Source organism: Orycteropus afer, unplaced genomic scaffold (assembly GCF_000298275.1).
Source record: "Orycteropus afer afer isolate SDZICR_OR568_19922 unplaced genomic scaffold, OryAfe1.0 scaffold00326, whole genome shotgun sequence".
Lineage (NCBI taxonomy): Eukaryota > Metazoa > Chordata > Mammalia > Tubulidentata > Orycteropodidae > Orycteropus > Orycteropus afer.
Genome location: NW_006921913.1, coordinates 1808855 through 1824499, shown reverse-complemented (window position 1 = coordinate 1824499; position 15645 = coordinate 1808855). Strand labels below are relative to the sequence as shown.

The 15645-nt window shown below is 40.8% G+C and overlaps 1 protein-coding gene across 1 annotated transcript in view; it reads left to right on the top strand.

The window, feature by feature from the left end:
- Positions 1–264: 264 nt before the first annotated feature.
- The window catches only part of UCHL5 (ubiquitin C-terminal hydrolase L5), a 73580-nt gene continuing 58199 nt past the window's right edge, over positions 265–15645 (top strand). The window contains exon 1 of the mRNA XM_007952161.2: positions 265–340. Within this exon, the coding sequence (XP_007950352.1) occupies positions 265–340 (76 nt within the window). The remainder of the gene's footprint in view (positions 341–15645) is intronic.

Sequence of the window (15645 nt, the reverse complement as noted above, 5' to 3'; positions counted from 1 at the left end):
CTTCTCAGGCCCCAGCCCCTTCCGAATCCGCTACGAGTCCTGCAAGGCTTAGGAAGGGTTTCGATGTCTCTTGGGTGGCTAGAGCGTCCTCCAGCGCGCCGTCGCGCTGCAGGTGACGGCGCCTGGAGGCTGTCGGGAAGTAGGCGGGGTGACGTGGGGTTGACGAGCTCAGCGGCGGGTATACCGATATCTGTGATCGGCAGCAGCTGGTGCAAGGGGAGGCTGAGAGCGAGAGGTGGAGCGGGGCGGCGTGCGGTCTGGGCCATGACGGGCAATGCTGGGGAATGGTGCCTTATGGAGAGCGACCCCGGGGTCTTCACCGAGCTCATTAAAGGATTCGGTGAGAGCCAAGGGGACCGTCCTGGGTCGAGGGTCACGGGAGAAGGCCCAGTCTGGGCATATATGTGGTTCTTTGCCGCCGCCACAGCTCCGTGTCTGAGGGAAGGTGGCTTCAGGAACCTGGAGTTGGGGAGGGAAAATGCAGGGCTCCCCACCGCTCTCAGCCCTTGGCAGTCACTTTTCCACAGTAATTTTAAAAGCCACGCCACGAGGGCAAGGACCATTATCTCTCGTGTACTCCGCTTTATTCTCAGTATCCGGCACTCAAAAAAAAAAAAACCCAAACCAAAAACTTGTTAGACTTGAACGCCCCCCAATCCATTAGTCACACATCTTTTTTTCCTTCCCGCCGCTCTTCTCTGGAAGGTAGTAAGATGCTTTGCTTAGGCCATCAATCCTGCAGGAAAAGTCAGGCAAGGGTGTGCCTTCTTAAGGGTGGAGTTTCTAAAGCCCAAGCTGCCCAGGAACCCGAGATTCTAGTTATTCGAAGCAGAACACTTTGTACTTGTGTGATGAGCTCCCCACACGCTGACTGCGTGGGACTGACAGGCCACTTCGCAGGCTCTTCTGTCCCCTGTTCATTTTTAGCTTCCGGTCGAGTATTTTTTTTTTTTGAGCTGGTGCTGTAGACTAGAAGCTTTTCCCATAATATCTCTCTGGTTATATTCCCTGTCTTCAATGCTAAATAATCAACATATTTTGTGTTTTATCCTTGTCTCTCCCTCTTGTTCCTGACCTCTTCTTTGGAGTAACTTTATTTTTCATCCGTTAATTTCCTCAAGTATTACTAATTTTAGTTCATCTTGAAAGTTGTACTCAGGATAAGAATTAAATGTTGATAATGTGTTTATTGAACATATTTAAATAATTGGAATATTACTTATTAAACATATTTAACATCTGCTGTATTTCAGGCACATTACTAGGGATTGGGAATTTTTAAGTTGAATAAACCATGACTGCTTCTCTGAAAAACTCACAGCCAAACAATAATATGGTGTGCCAATTGCTCTGTTAAAGTATGTAAACATTGTTCCACAACACAGGTCATGGAAAAGCATGGGGAGATAAAAAACATGAACAATTGTGATGTTAAAGTATATGGCTTAGGGAATAGCTAGCAAAGTGACTGAAACATAATTATAACAGTCTGGACAAATATTTGGATCTAAAGCTAAGAAGATAAGCTTTACATATTGTGTAGTTTGGATTGCCCTGCAATCACGGGGATTTCACTGTCAAAAATATTTGCATGGGATAGTGACATGATCGCTTTTATAATTAAGAAAGATTACTATACTCGTACATTTGGCCCTCTGTTATCTGTGGGTTCCACATCGGTGCATTCAACCAACCGCCGCTCAGAAATATTTGGGGGGTGGGGGGAAGAAAAATTCCAGAAAACTCCAAAATACAAAACTGGATTTTGCTGTGTGCTGAGCACTACATTGAATCCGTGTGAATGAAGTGATGTGTTGATACAGCCTTCCACCATTTCACAGATCCTCCTTCTGTTCAGCACTTGTTTGTGCATTGATCACTTCTTTTTTTTGGTACTTGTGTTGTTTGCACCCTTTGCTTTGGTGAAAAAATTGATCCTACAAAGCAATTAAGTGGCCAATGCAATCCCTCAAAGAGGAAGTATAAAGTGCTATTTATAGACCATTTACAGTTTGTTAGGTATTATAAATAATCTAGAGATTTAATGTATAGAGGGGGATTGTGCATAGGTTCCACTCCTCGGAAGGAAGGTTGGGCAATCCTACTTCCGTAGTGATACTGCCTCGGAAACCCAAGGAGGGGTCGCTATGAGTCGGGTCCGACTCGATGGCACATAACAACAACAACAACAACAAGGTCATTTTATATAAGGGACTTGAACAACCATGAATTTTTATATTAGTAGGGGCCCTGGAACCAATCTTCAGATACCCTGCAGGGCTATTATAGTTTGCAGAGTGGATTGGAATAGAGTGAGAAAAGCTAGAGATCTCTTAAAATGGTCAGGGTCTGAAATGATTAACCTTACTACTTAAAGTGGGTTAGAGAGGAGGAGGTAGATTTCAGTAATTTTGCTGTAATTAAAATCAGCAGGAATGGTGACTGACTGAATGAAGGGTTAAAGAGAGATGAAATGATTATGGTTTTTAGCTTGGGTGCCTTGTGTGAAGTGCAAGAGAAGAGTAGGCTTGATGGATAAGAAAATGGATTCAGTTTTGGACCTACAATGAGTTTGATATGTCTGTAGGTTTAGCAATAAATTTTATCCTCAAAACCTTAACTATTATGACATGTTAAAGTTAACTAAGGAATATTGTACTTGATAAATCTGTGTATCTTAAGATATCCAATCCACTAACAGCTATTCCTTTGATTTTCATATGTGTAGAAAATTTGGGATTGAACATGATGTAACTAAAGCATTGCTTTTCAGAGAGTGATACGTAAATGAATTTTCTGTACCTGCACTTAATAGCAGAGATTGAAAATATAGTTTAAAACCTTTCCACAAAGAAAATTGTAGCCAAGAAGGTTTCACTGGTAAATTCACTGGTAAATGTTTAAGAAATAAATAATACTCATTTTACACAAACTCTTTGTGAAAATTGGGGAGGAAGGAATACTTCTTAACTGATTCTATGAGGTCAACATTACTCTGACTCCAAAACCAAAGATATTAAAAGAAAGCTACAGACCAGTATCCCTCATCAAAATAGATGCAAAATTATAAATGAAATTTTAGTAAATTGAATCCAGTAATATATTGAAAGAACAATACATTATGATCAAGTGGGGGTTTATTCCAGGATTCAGGGTTTATTTAACATTTGAGATATAATCAGTGTAATTCATCATAGTAATAACAGTAAAACTAGATACCTCAGTAGGTGCAAAAGGTTTTTGACAAAATCTAGCATCTAGTAAGAATTATGAAGTGTGTTTGATTTTACTCTGATTGACAGCTAACAATTACCCTGCCACAGTTTTGTAGATGCTGACAGACAGCTTCTGGGGCAGAGATAAAAGATTGTATTACAATACAATAGATAGCGTGAGCCTCATGTTCACACTAGTTTACTTGTCTTCCAAGTCCTTGGGGAAAGATAGGGACCCAGGTGGATGCAGTTCACCCAGTGCCTCTGGCATAGCTGAGTAGCTCCCAACTTAATGGAACTCAAAATCTTAGGGAACTCCTAACCTGCTCAACTTTTGCTTCTAGGAGGCCATCTTTATTATCCTGGACAACAATCAAGTATTTTGTCTGCCCCAGAGGAAGACATTATCTCTGGGGCAGTTTTTTGAGTGTGTTCACTATATGAACATTCTTGAGAAGATAGTCCAGAATAAAGCTGGTAATGCCTCTTGTTCAGAATACGTGCAGAAACAGGAGAAGCCCATTGAGAATTATCTCCCAACAAGTCCACCCTTATTTTTCACACATAATAGTCTTCCTTAGTCACTCTAATTAATCTGAATAACAGGGCTGGTACAGTATCTGTTTGTCTCTTGCAAAGTTTACATTGCAACATCATGTGGCTCTCTAAGTTTTTGTATTAACCTTTCCTCTTGGCTTAAGACATCCAGTTATAGCAAGGTGTATTAGTATTTGTATACATTCCACCTTGACCTACAAGGAGGTTACTCCAAACCCAGTCCCCTTGTCATTGAGTTCATTTTGACTCATAGTCACCTGATAGGATGGAGTGGAACTGCCCCATATGGTTTTCAAGGATGTAAGCAGACTACCACCTTTGTTCCACAGTGCAGCTGGTGGGTTGGAACTGCTGACCTTATGTCAGGAGGAAGTCTAGGAAAATTTTGTCATTCGTAAAAACTGAGTTGAGGCAATCTGCCTTTCGAGGACAAGGTAGTATTTGTTTCTGTAAACACTTGAAGGTCTGTTATGACTGCCATACTGTGGTGGCTTGTGTGTTGCCTTAAGATTTGAAGGTATGCTACCAGTATTTCACATACCAGCAAGCTCACCATGTGGGGAATTTTAGAGGAGCTTGCAGACCATGACAGAGTAGGAAGAAAGGCCTGACTATCTACTTCAAAAATTAGCCAGTGAAAACCATAAATGTCACAATAGACTATTGCCTGATACAGTGCTGGAAGATGAGCTCTCCAGGTTGGAAGGCAGAGATGGCACAGGATTGTGCAATGTTTTGTTATATATAAGGTCACCATGAGTTGGAGCTGACACAATCACAACTAACAACAAGGTGGATGTTACCTTGTTTTGAGAAGAGAGGCAAGTTAATGCCTAGCTTACACAGATGAAGTAGTCATGGGGGTGCGCATGGTGCCCTGGAGGAATGTGTTGTTTACAGTTGTTTGGACCTCTAAAATGAGACCTACTTAGTCAGAGGGTGCAATATAAGAGTGCCTTCGATTTACGGTTTCAAGTTCAGTGATTGAGATTTGTCTGTATTTTTGGAGAGACTGTCTGAGGGCCATTGATTGAGTTTGTCCTATTCAAACCATCAGCCAAATTGCATTTGCCCATGCAAAGAATGGGAGCTCTGGTGGCGTAGTGCCTAAGGCACTTGACTGCTAACAGAAGGTTGGTGGTTCAAACCCACCAGCCATTCCCCGGAAGGAAGATTGGGCAATCTACTTCCGTAGAGATACTGCCTTGGAAACCCAAGGAGGGATCACTGTGAGTCAGGACGACTCCATGGCACATAACAACAACAACAACATGCAAAGAATGACTGAAAATGGGGTTAGAGAAGATATCTGGGGATGTTTTGCTTGGAAGGTTCAGAAGCTGAGGTTATCTCTGCTGTTTCTGATAAGACTTACTGGTAAGGTTAAAGGGAATGAAAATCAATTGTTGTCAAAGCCTCTATTGGGCATGGAAAACCTTGTGTGCATAGAAGACCTAACAGTCCGTTAGATTTAAGGCACTGGCAATAGTTTAGGAGAACCCTACCAAAGTATTTTCCTGGGGAGGAAGATTCCAGATATATATATATTTTATTTATTTATTTATTTATTTATTTATTAGGATTTGGGTGAAGATTTACAGAGTAAATTCACTTTTCATACAGCAGTTCACATATACTTTGTCTCATGTCATTGACCAAAATTTACAATGCAGCAGCTCCCCTCCCACTTCCTCCCCATAGTTACCTCCTCCCAGTGTCCATCCCTTCATACTCTTCGAGAGGCCCATTGTCTGCCAACCCTGTATATGATCTTGGATACACTCTCCATTTAGACATACATAATTGTTTAGCTTGTTCACCCATCTATCCGTCCCTATACCCATGTTTGCTTTCATTGACAACTCAGTATTATATTTACAAAGGGGTTCATATTTGTTGTTTGTACTGCCCATGTAACTCTCTCTGTCTTTCTCATCCTCAATGCTGCCATATTGGTCACTCACATTTGGTACATTGCCCTTCTCTTCACCCAAATCAATATTTATCTCTATCTATCTAACAGCATTCCCTCCCCTTCCCTCCCACCCCTGGTAACCAACAAAGAAAATGTCCTCCAATATATAAACCTTTCCTTAACTTTCACAATAACGGACTAATACAATATTTGTCCTTTTGTGACTGACTTATTTCGCTCAGCATAATGTCCTCCAAGTTCATCCACGTTATGCGGTGTTTTGCAGATTCTACATTATTCTTTAGCATTGCATAGTATTCCATTGTGTGAATGTACCAAAGTTTGGTTATCCATTCCTCAGTTGTTGGACATCTAGGTTGTTTCCAAGTTTTGGCTATTGTAAATAGTGCTGCGATGAACATCGGCGTGCATGTATCTGTTCTTGTTATGGCTCTCACTTCTTTAGGGTATATACCTAGTAATGGGATGGCTGGGTCAAATGGTATTTGTATTTCCAACTTTTGAAGGAATCGCCATACTGCTTTCCACAATGGTTGTACCATTTTACAGTCCCACCAGCAGTGTATGAGAGTCCCAATCTCTCCACAACCTCGCCAGCATTTGTTATTTTCTGTCTTGTTGAACTTTGATACTCGTGCTGGAGCAAGATGGTATCTCATTGTTGTTTTGATTTGCATCTCTCTAATAGCTAATGATCGTGAGCATTTCTTCATATGTTTGTTGGCCGCTTGAATATCCTCCTTGGTGAAGTGTCTATTCATGTCTTCTGCCCATTTTTTAATTGGATTGTTTGTCTTTTTGTTATTGAGGTGTTGGAGTGTTCTATAAATTCTAGAGATAAGTCCCTTGTCAGATATGTTATTACCAAATATTTTTTCCCAATCTGTAGGTTCTCTTTTGACTCTTTTGGAGAAGTCTTTGGAAGCACATAAACATTTAATTTTTAGAAGGTCCCAATCATCTGGCTTCTCTTCTGCTGTTGGTGCATTTTGAATTATGCTTGGTAGTCTATTGATACCAAATATTAGGGCCCTTAAGTTTGACCCTAAATTTTCCTTGAGGAACTGTATAGTTCTAGGTTTCACATTTAAGTCTTTGATCCATCTGGAGTTTGTTTTTGTGTGTGGTGTGAGGTACATATCTTGTTTCATTTTTCTGCACATGGCTCTCCAGTTTTGCCAGCACCATTTATTAAACAAACATTCTCTTCCCCACTTAATGGATTTGGGGCCTTTGTCAAAGATCAGCTGACTATAGGTCGATGGATCTATACCTGGGTTCTCATCCAGATATATTTTAAAGAAAATTATTATATTTTTAAACTTTTTACTGTACTTTGGGTGAAATTTTACAAAGATTCGTTTTACATTTGACAGTTCATACATGTTTTGTTTCATGACACTGATTACAATGCTCACAATGTGAAAGCTATCCTTCCATCTCCTCCCTGTGGTTACCCCTTCCCTGTGGTTACCCCTTCCCTATGTCCTTCTTATGTTGTGTTCCTGCCTGCCTAGCATTCTTTCTTTACAAATGCTACCCTTCTGATCTCCCATGGTTGACTTCTAAGGAGCGTATCTCCCTGGTATAGTTGTTCAGCTTGTAAGCTTGCCTGTCTGGCTGAGAGTTGAGCCATGGCATGGCAGTTAGTTCAATTTCTGCCCAATTGGTGACTAGGGGCCATACTCTTGGGAGTTTCACCAGTCTCTCTCTGACCAGTTACCCTGGTCTTTTTTATGTTTTTGAATTTTCTGCATTTTTTCTCCCAGTCTATCCAAGATCTCCAATGTTGATGCCTTTCTGAGTGGTCAGAACCGACTCGATGGCAGTGAGTTTTGTTTTTGGTATTCTGGAGCAGTGTTCTGGTTTGTATGACAAATTATATGGTCACCCTGTTTAAGACTCAAATCAACTTGTCTGTCGAAGTTTTTTGGATCAGCACAGATACTAATCATCTCTCCTACCTCTAAACTTCTAGAACACATCTTGTATATTTTTCATATGCATTGTATACATGTGATACTGCCTTTGAGTTGTCTGTGCTTATTTCCTAGATTTTGAGGTTCTTAGGTATTGTGAGAATGTTTTATTAATATATGCCAGAGCCTACTAATCTGCTTGGCACAGAAACTGTGTTTGGTACATACCAGCATTGTATTAATTTTTTAAAGTCCCCTCCCCAACTTTCTGCTTAATGTAAATATAAAACCAAACCTGTCTATATTAATTGAATACGGAGTGGCATGTGGTTGGGACCATGACAGGCAATGCTGAGGAAAGGTGCCCTAGGGAGAGTGACCCTGGGGTCTTCACCGAGCTCATTAAAGGATTTGGTGAGAGCCAAAGGGACCATGCTGGGTTGAAGGTCACCGGAGAAGGCCTAATCTGGGCGTATAGAGTGGTTCTTTGCAGGCTGCCCAGCTCCTTGTCTGAGGGAAGGTGGCTCCAGGAACCTGGAGTCAGGGAGGGAAAATGCAGAGCTCCCTACCACCCTCTGCCCTTGGCAGTCACTTTTCCACAGTAATTTTAAAAGCCATGGCACAAGGGCAGGGTACATGTCTCTTGTGTACTCTGCTTTATCCTCAGGACCTAACCAAACTCACTGCCATTGAGTCCATTTCGACTCATAGCAACCCCCTTTGGGTTTCCAAGGTGGTAAATCTTTGTGGAAATAGATTGCCCAGTCTACCTTCACAACAAAACCCCAGTGATATTCAGTAGATTTTTTTTGTTTTCAGATGGATTACAGATTTTTAGTGTTTTACCTTTTTTTTAACTCTTGACTTCCAGCTGTAGTAGTTAATGTTAATAATTGCATTGATGTCCTTTTGTGCTGTTCCTGAGACTGACCATATGTAGATTCACATTTATAAGGGTTTTCCAATTTTATATGTGAATGTCTGTCAAGCCACTGACATTCAAGTTGTTTCCACTTTTTCTCTACTATGAATGGTGCAGAACTCTCCTTAAACATATGTGTTTAATGCCAGAGCGTTTAATAGATACTTGTTGAATAGGACAAATTGAGACTCAGAATGGTACAGATGTCCAGTCACACAGTTGCTTTACTTGTTAGTTGACCCAGTTTTTTTTTTAACAACTATTGATTTTTATAGGTGGCCTAAGACTTCTGTAGCTCTCACTTTAGAATAATCTAGAATGTTAGAAAGTACTCAGGTTTTGGAATCAGACCGAGGTTTGAATTAGTTTTCTGCTCTATACTGGCTATATCAGCGTTCTCCAGGGAAAAGAACCAATAAGTGGTATATATATAGGCGTGTGTGTTTGTACATACATACATACACATCTATCTATATGGTCACCCTATTTAAGACAGGGCAATCTACTTCCGTAGAGATACTGCCTTGGAAAACCAAGGAATTGCTATGAGTTGGGACTGACTCAATGGCAGTAAGTTTTTTTTTTTTGGTTATTTAAGACTTAACCTATCTATCAAAGTATTATATATAGCTGTTTGTATATCTATGATTTATTTTAAGGAATTGGTTCACGTGCTTGTGAGGGCTGGCAAATGGGAAACCTGTATGGTAGGCTGGCATGTTGGAAACTGAGACAGTAATTGATGTTGCAGTCTTGACAGGATTTTTCTTTTCCAGGTCAATTTGGTACCCAAACACATCTTCTTAATCCTTTCATGACCTGTGGGAAATGCTGTGGCCACCTACATTTTCTGCTTTAGCAGAAAGTCATTATGCACTGTGTGCTGCCATCTAGTGGGGTCCTGTATAACTGAAGAAATGTGTCTTGTTCCAACAACTGCAGCACCAGAGACCCCTCAGGACATTGTTGTTGTTGTTGTTATATGCCCAACTCATAGCGACCTCTCCTTGGGTTTCCGAGGCAGTATTACTACGGAAGTAGATTGCCCCATCTTACTTCCGATCCTCAGGACATATGTGTCCCAATTATTTTATGAAAATCCTTACTCTGAAAATTTTTTTCCCATTTCATTCAAAATACCTTCCATTATTGAATATACATGGTTTCAACAAAAAATTCAAAGCAGAAATTAATTAGGTATTGAAAGGGTTAAGGGTTAAACCATACTTAATTTCTACATAAAGACAATAACAAAGTCATGTTTCTGCCTAAAATAATATAAATTGAAAATACGCTAACCGTTTCCTTAGAAGAGTTTGAAAAGACTTTAATTATTGTTCATTCTTCTCCTTTATAAAGGAACTCTGGTGGCACAGTGGTTAAAGCAGTTGGCTGCTAACCAGAAGTTTGGCAGTTCAAACCTACTAGCTGCTCAGTGGGAGAAAGTTGAAGCAGTCTGTTTTCATAAGAATTTACAGCTTTGGAAACCCTGTGGGTAGGGGGTAGTTCTGCTCTGCCCTATAGGGTCACAATGACTTGGAATTCACTCAGTGGTAGTGGGTTTGTTTTTTGCTTTTCCTTTCTGTCCTTAACTTAAATATGATATAAAGATTATTAATACATTTTAAGTTGAGGGAAGAAAGCAAGATATTTGCTGTCTATATTCAGACACAAACATTTGTAATAAAGTAAGGAAGAAATACAATGAAAACAATTATAATCTTTGTTTCTGCAACTGTTATGTGTTGTGGCTGGTATTCATAACTACTTTTTCCATTATGCATTCTACATTCCCTTTGTCCTCAGCAAGCACCTCTGCTGGTCATAGGTCTTAGCCCAAACCATGACAAGTGACCCAGACCTTCATTTTTGAGAGGTTTGGGATCTTTAGTAGTCTTGCCTAAATTGGGTTGCTGAAATTTTACATTGACTTTGAGCACAGGGCATGGTAGTCCTAAGAGATGTCCTAAGGGATCTCCTATATTCCAGACGTGTTCTTCCTTACCGCATTGTGTAATAGTGGTCCCATTTCCCCTTTGTAATCATGACTGACAACTCCAGACGGTACAGTAACTGCCTTCTTTGCCTGACTCAGGAGCATGAGGAGCCCAAAGTGGCCAGGTGGCAGTCTCAACTTCTAGTTCAATGGAATCATTGTATGTCTCCTACTGGGAATATTTATGCATTTAGAACTGATTTCTCTAGATAAGCAGTGCATAATATTGTAGGACAGAACAAAATTTTTGCTAGTGCATCACTAGGGGTGATAGTGAGTGGTGCCTCTCCCATTTCCACCCCTTAATTCCTGTACCTATGAATCCTAGCTATGGGAAAAACCCATACCGTTTATTGGACATTGATAAAAGTTAAATGCTTTCCTGTTAATTGAGAAGACAATAGTTTGAACCCACCAGCTTCTCTGTGGAAGAAAAATGTAGCAGTCTGCTTCCATAAAGATTTACAGTCATGGAAATCCTATGGGGCAATTCTACTCTGTTATATAGGGTCTTTGTGAGATGGAATGGACTCGACCACACACCCGATTATTTGAAAGCCTGTTTTGCTGTGTGATGATTATGTTTTCTTATTTATCATCAATTTTAAAAAGATTAAGGAGCACTGGTGGTATTGTAGTTATAGCATTTGACTGCTAACCAAAAGAATGGTGGTTCAAACCCCTTAGCTACTCTGGGGGTAGAAAGTTGACACATTCTGCTTCTGTAAAGATTTATAGCCTTGGAAACTATGAGACAGTTCTACTTTGTCTTTTAGGTTTTTTCTGTGAGTAGGATTTGACTCGATGGCAGTGGCTTTTGGTTTATAGCCTTCTGGGGACCATTGCCAACCCTGCAAGATACTGCCACTAACTGGCTCTAACTCAGTTTTCCAGAGGTGATTCTATCATTATAGCAGGACAAGTGCTTCATGAGGAACATGGTAAGACTAGTTAATTCCATGGGTATGGGCTCATTACCAAGTCAACTCATTAGCTTTGAAGTGAGTTCCTTGATCAGAAAGCAATGCCACGTGGGATATTGTAATGTTGGATAAGGCATTCTGTACATCCACAGATGGTTGTTTTGGCAGAAGTATTGCACGTAGGCAAGACAAATTTGTATCCAGCATTAAATGATTATTCCAGTAAGAGTTGAGTGCTTCCATGATGAAAGTTATCCGTTATAATCAACCAACAAGCAGGTAGTTGCTCACTCCAAGGAATAGTGCCATATTGGGACTTAGTGTCGATCTCTGCTGCTAGCAGATTGGGCACTCAACAGTGGCTGTAGCCAGATAGGCTTTGGTGAGTGGAAATTCATGTTGCTGAGTCCATGCATAACCTCCATCCCGGCCACCATTGCCACTTTGTTCATGAACCCATTAGGCAGTGACGGGAGTGGCTGAGGAAAGAGACTAGTATTCACAGACTCAAATCATCTTATCCACTTGCTTACAAGCAGTCCCTGGGTTAAGAATGAGATTCGTTCTTAACTATGTCTTTAAGAATTTGTAGGTCAGTTGGAACAGGTGTATATGATTCTTATTTAGCCTTACTTTAGTGTGATAAAAGACTCAGAGCCTTTTCAATGATTTAGAAGCTACACATGTAGCAAGTGATGGTGATTGTGATCAAGAAATTTGTTGTGTTTAGGAGTTGGTTCTGGAGCCCTGGTGGTGCAATGGTTAAAGCACTCACCTGTGAACCAAAAGGCCAGCAGCTCCTCTTCTGCAGGAGAAAATGTGGCAGTCTGCTTTCTTAAAGATGTATAGCCTTGGAAACCCTACGGGGCAGTTCTAGTCTGTCCAGATCACTATGAATTGGAATCGATTGAGGACAATTAGGTTTTTTTGGGGGGGTTGGAGGGATTGTTTCAGTACTTTCAAACTGAGGGCAAATTTATATAATATTAAAGCAGGGCTTCAAAGATGGCAGCACTCCAGTCCAAAATGATGGCTGACTGTGCTGCATTGAGTATGTGTGACTCCTCCTCAATACTGCCAGTAATACAGCCTTGTGCATCAAGCTCCTGAAAGGGCTCACTATGCCTTTTCCAAATCTCCCATTTCAGGACTCTGACCAGTAATATTTCTTGTTCTGGTTACCATGATGAATCACCCAAATGGTAAAAATTCTGATCTGTTCCTGTTTTGCTTCATCAGTTGCGACAGAACTGGTTCCAAGCCCTGCATTAAAGGGCAAATAGGATTTGTCCCTAAGGAGCTTAGGTGGAGTAGTGGTTTAAGCATTTGGCTGCTAACCAAAAGGTCAGTGGTTCAAACCCACTAGCCACTCTGTGGAAGAAAGATGAGGCAACCTTCTTCCGTAAAGATTTACAACCTTGGAAACCCAATGGAGAGCCTATGAGTCAGAATCAATTTGATAGCAATGAGTTTGGTTTGAGGAATTGGCCCTACATCAGATGTTTATAACCTGAGAACTGCCTGTATTAAAATCTCCTTATGCTGAGGTCACCCTTTGGTGAGCATTCATGTGGAAAACAAATATTCTCCAAATATTGTCCATTCAGAGAAATTTATCCACATATTTCTTCTCCAGACCTCCTTGTCACCAGTTTTCTAATCATGTTCCATCTAAGTCCTTGACTGTCAGTCAAATCATTGGCTACAGCCAGTGGTATACAGTTGCACATGTAGCCATGTCCTTCTAAACAAAATGGACCAGCACTGAGTGAAATTCTGCCCACTGGTAGGATTTCTGTTCACCACTGTCCTTGAGCAATGGTCCAGAGAGGGGATGCAGTGCTGCTGTTGTCTACTTTCAGGTGGTGCTTGCATTTCATGCATTACCAACTGTAAAGTAGGCCTGAATATTCTCTTTTGCCAGCTGATCATATGGGACTCCCCATGTGGCCATAAGTGCAGGCTGGTAGGAGGTAATATATCTGGAATAAGGACCTGGGCATTTGGGTCACTTCCTCATTTAGCCTACTTGTTCCTTCAGGGTTTACTCTAGCCTGATCTTGTATATATTACTTCTGTTTGATGGAGGAGTGCTGCTGTGCATACCCAACTTCATGTGTTGTTGGGTCAAACAACACCCAGTTTGTCATGGACAGCTCAGATTGCATGATACTTCTTGGCTTGTAGTTAGACACTTCATGGTCAAGTAAGGCCCAGTAGCAATCCAAAGTTTTCTTTCAAAAGGAGAGTAGTTATCTACAGGATGGCAGGGCTTTGCTCCATAATCCTTAGGGTCTGCACTGTGATTCACTAAATAGGGGCCTGCCAAAGGCTCCAGACAGCATCTTTCTCTGCTGCTGACTCTTCAGACTTCACTGGATCAGCTGGATTGTATGACTCAAATGATGGAGCAATTTGTACACCAGCCTGGGCCTTTTGTAAAGCGGTCTCTTGTTCTCAGTTTCACCCAAAACTTGCAGCTTCACCCAAAACTTGCAGCTTTTCAAGTCACTCGATAAATGTGCCAAAGTAGCATACCTAAATAGGGAATATGTTGCTTCCAAAATCTAAAGAGCCCTCCTAAGCATTGTGACACTTTTTTGTTTGTAGTAGGTGATACATGTGATAACTTAACCTTTACTTTAGATGGGGTAACTAGGTATTTAACTGAGCTAGAAGGCCCTGAATTTTTGTTATGATTTATTTTCTACCCTCTGTCATACAAATGTATTATCAATAAATCTAGAGTAGTTGCTACTCTTTGCTCAGTAGGTTGAACCAGCATAATGCCATCAATGTAATCAATGTGCTGTCTGGTGAAGGGAAAGGCTATCAAGGTCACTGCACACTAAATTATGATATAGGGCTGGAGAATTGAAATATTCGGGGCAGATTACCCAATCAACAAAGTAAGCATGAGTTTACTTGTGGTTACTTACCAATCTGTGGTGAACAATCTCACATTGGTTTTACCACATCTTTGGTACCAAAGAATCACCTGGGTATTTTGTTAACAGGTGAATTCTGATTCAGTATTTCTGGGGTGGAAATGCACATTCTCAGCAGGGAGTTGAACTGGTTCTAAGCCCTGGTTAATTTGCTGTAGCAGTGAAATCACATCTGGAACAGCAGCTGCAGAGTCACCACCTAGTTAATTTTACAATAATCCTCTCGTTATTCAAGATGCATCTATTTTCTGCAGAGCAAGTAGGTGAATTGTGGGAATCACCACCACCCCTTATCCTTTAAGCCCTTGATGGTGGCATTAATCTCTCAACCCCTCCAGGAATGTGGTATTGGTTTTTGTTTACTATTTTCTTACATAGAGGCAATTCTAGTGTCTTTCACTTGGTCTTTCCTACTGTAATACCCCTTACTCCCCAGGTCAGACAACCATTGTGGGGATTTCTCCAGTTGTTTAGTATATCTATTCTAGTTATGCCTTCTGGAACTGAGGAAATAATTACAGGATGGGTTTGGGAACCCATTGGACCCATCTCACCCACTGAGGTGAACTTGAGCTAAAACTTCATTAATCACCAGATCTCTATAAAGCCTCTTTCCTACACTGATTGGTGGGTCACAGTAACATTTTGGAACTCCTAGAAAGTGTTCAATAATCTCTTAAAAGTCTGATTGTTTCTTTTTCTTCAGTGCACAGTTACTCTTATAAAAGATATAGATCACTTTGGGAAGGGCTGGAAGAAAGATTAATAGTATAGATTTTTGGTAGTGCAACAGGTCATTCCTCAAGGGGACTTGATCTCCCTTTATTCGAGACATTGTGGGTCTATAAACTGGCTCAAATCTGGGAATTAATAAAAGGCTATGATTCTCTGCTTCAAGTTAGCCTTCTGTTCACTTGACCTAGAACTCTTTTACTTGTGTAGATCAAATAATAATTTAGTAGATTTAGCATCTATTTCTTTTCTAGGGATACTTTAAAAGAAATAGCCAATGCAATAAGTCACTGTGAGTCAGACAGTTCTGATTACTGCTCTGATTTAACTGTCCATTATGGTAACCATGCCAACCTTACACCACTACTTAGCTCCTACCACTATGGGATCCAACTATCCTCATTGCATTTAAAGATCCCAGGTCAGTAATAGGAGCTCTGGTAGCATAGTGGCTAAGGCACTTGACTGCTAACCAGAAGGCTGGCGGTTCAAACCC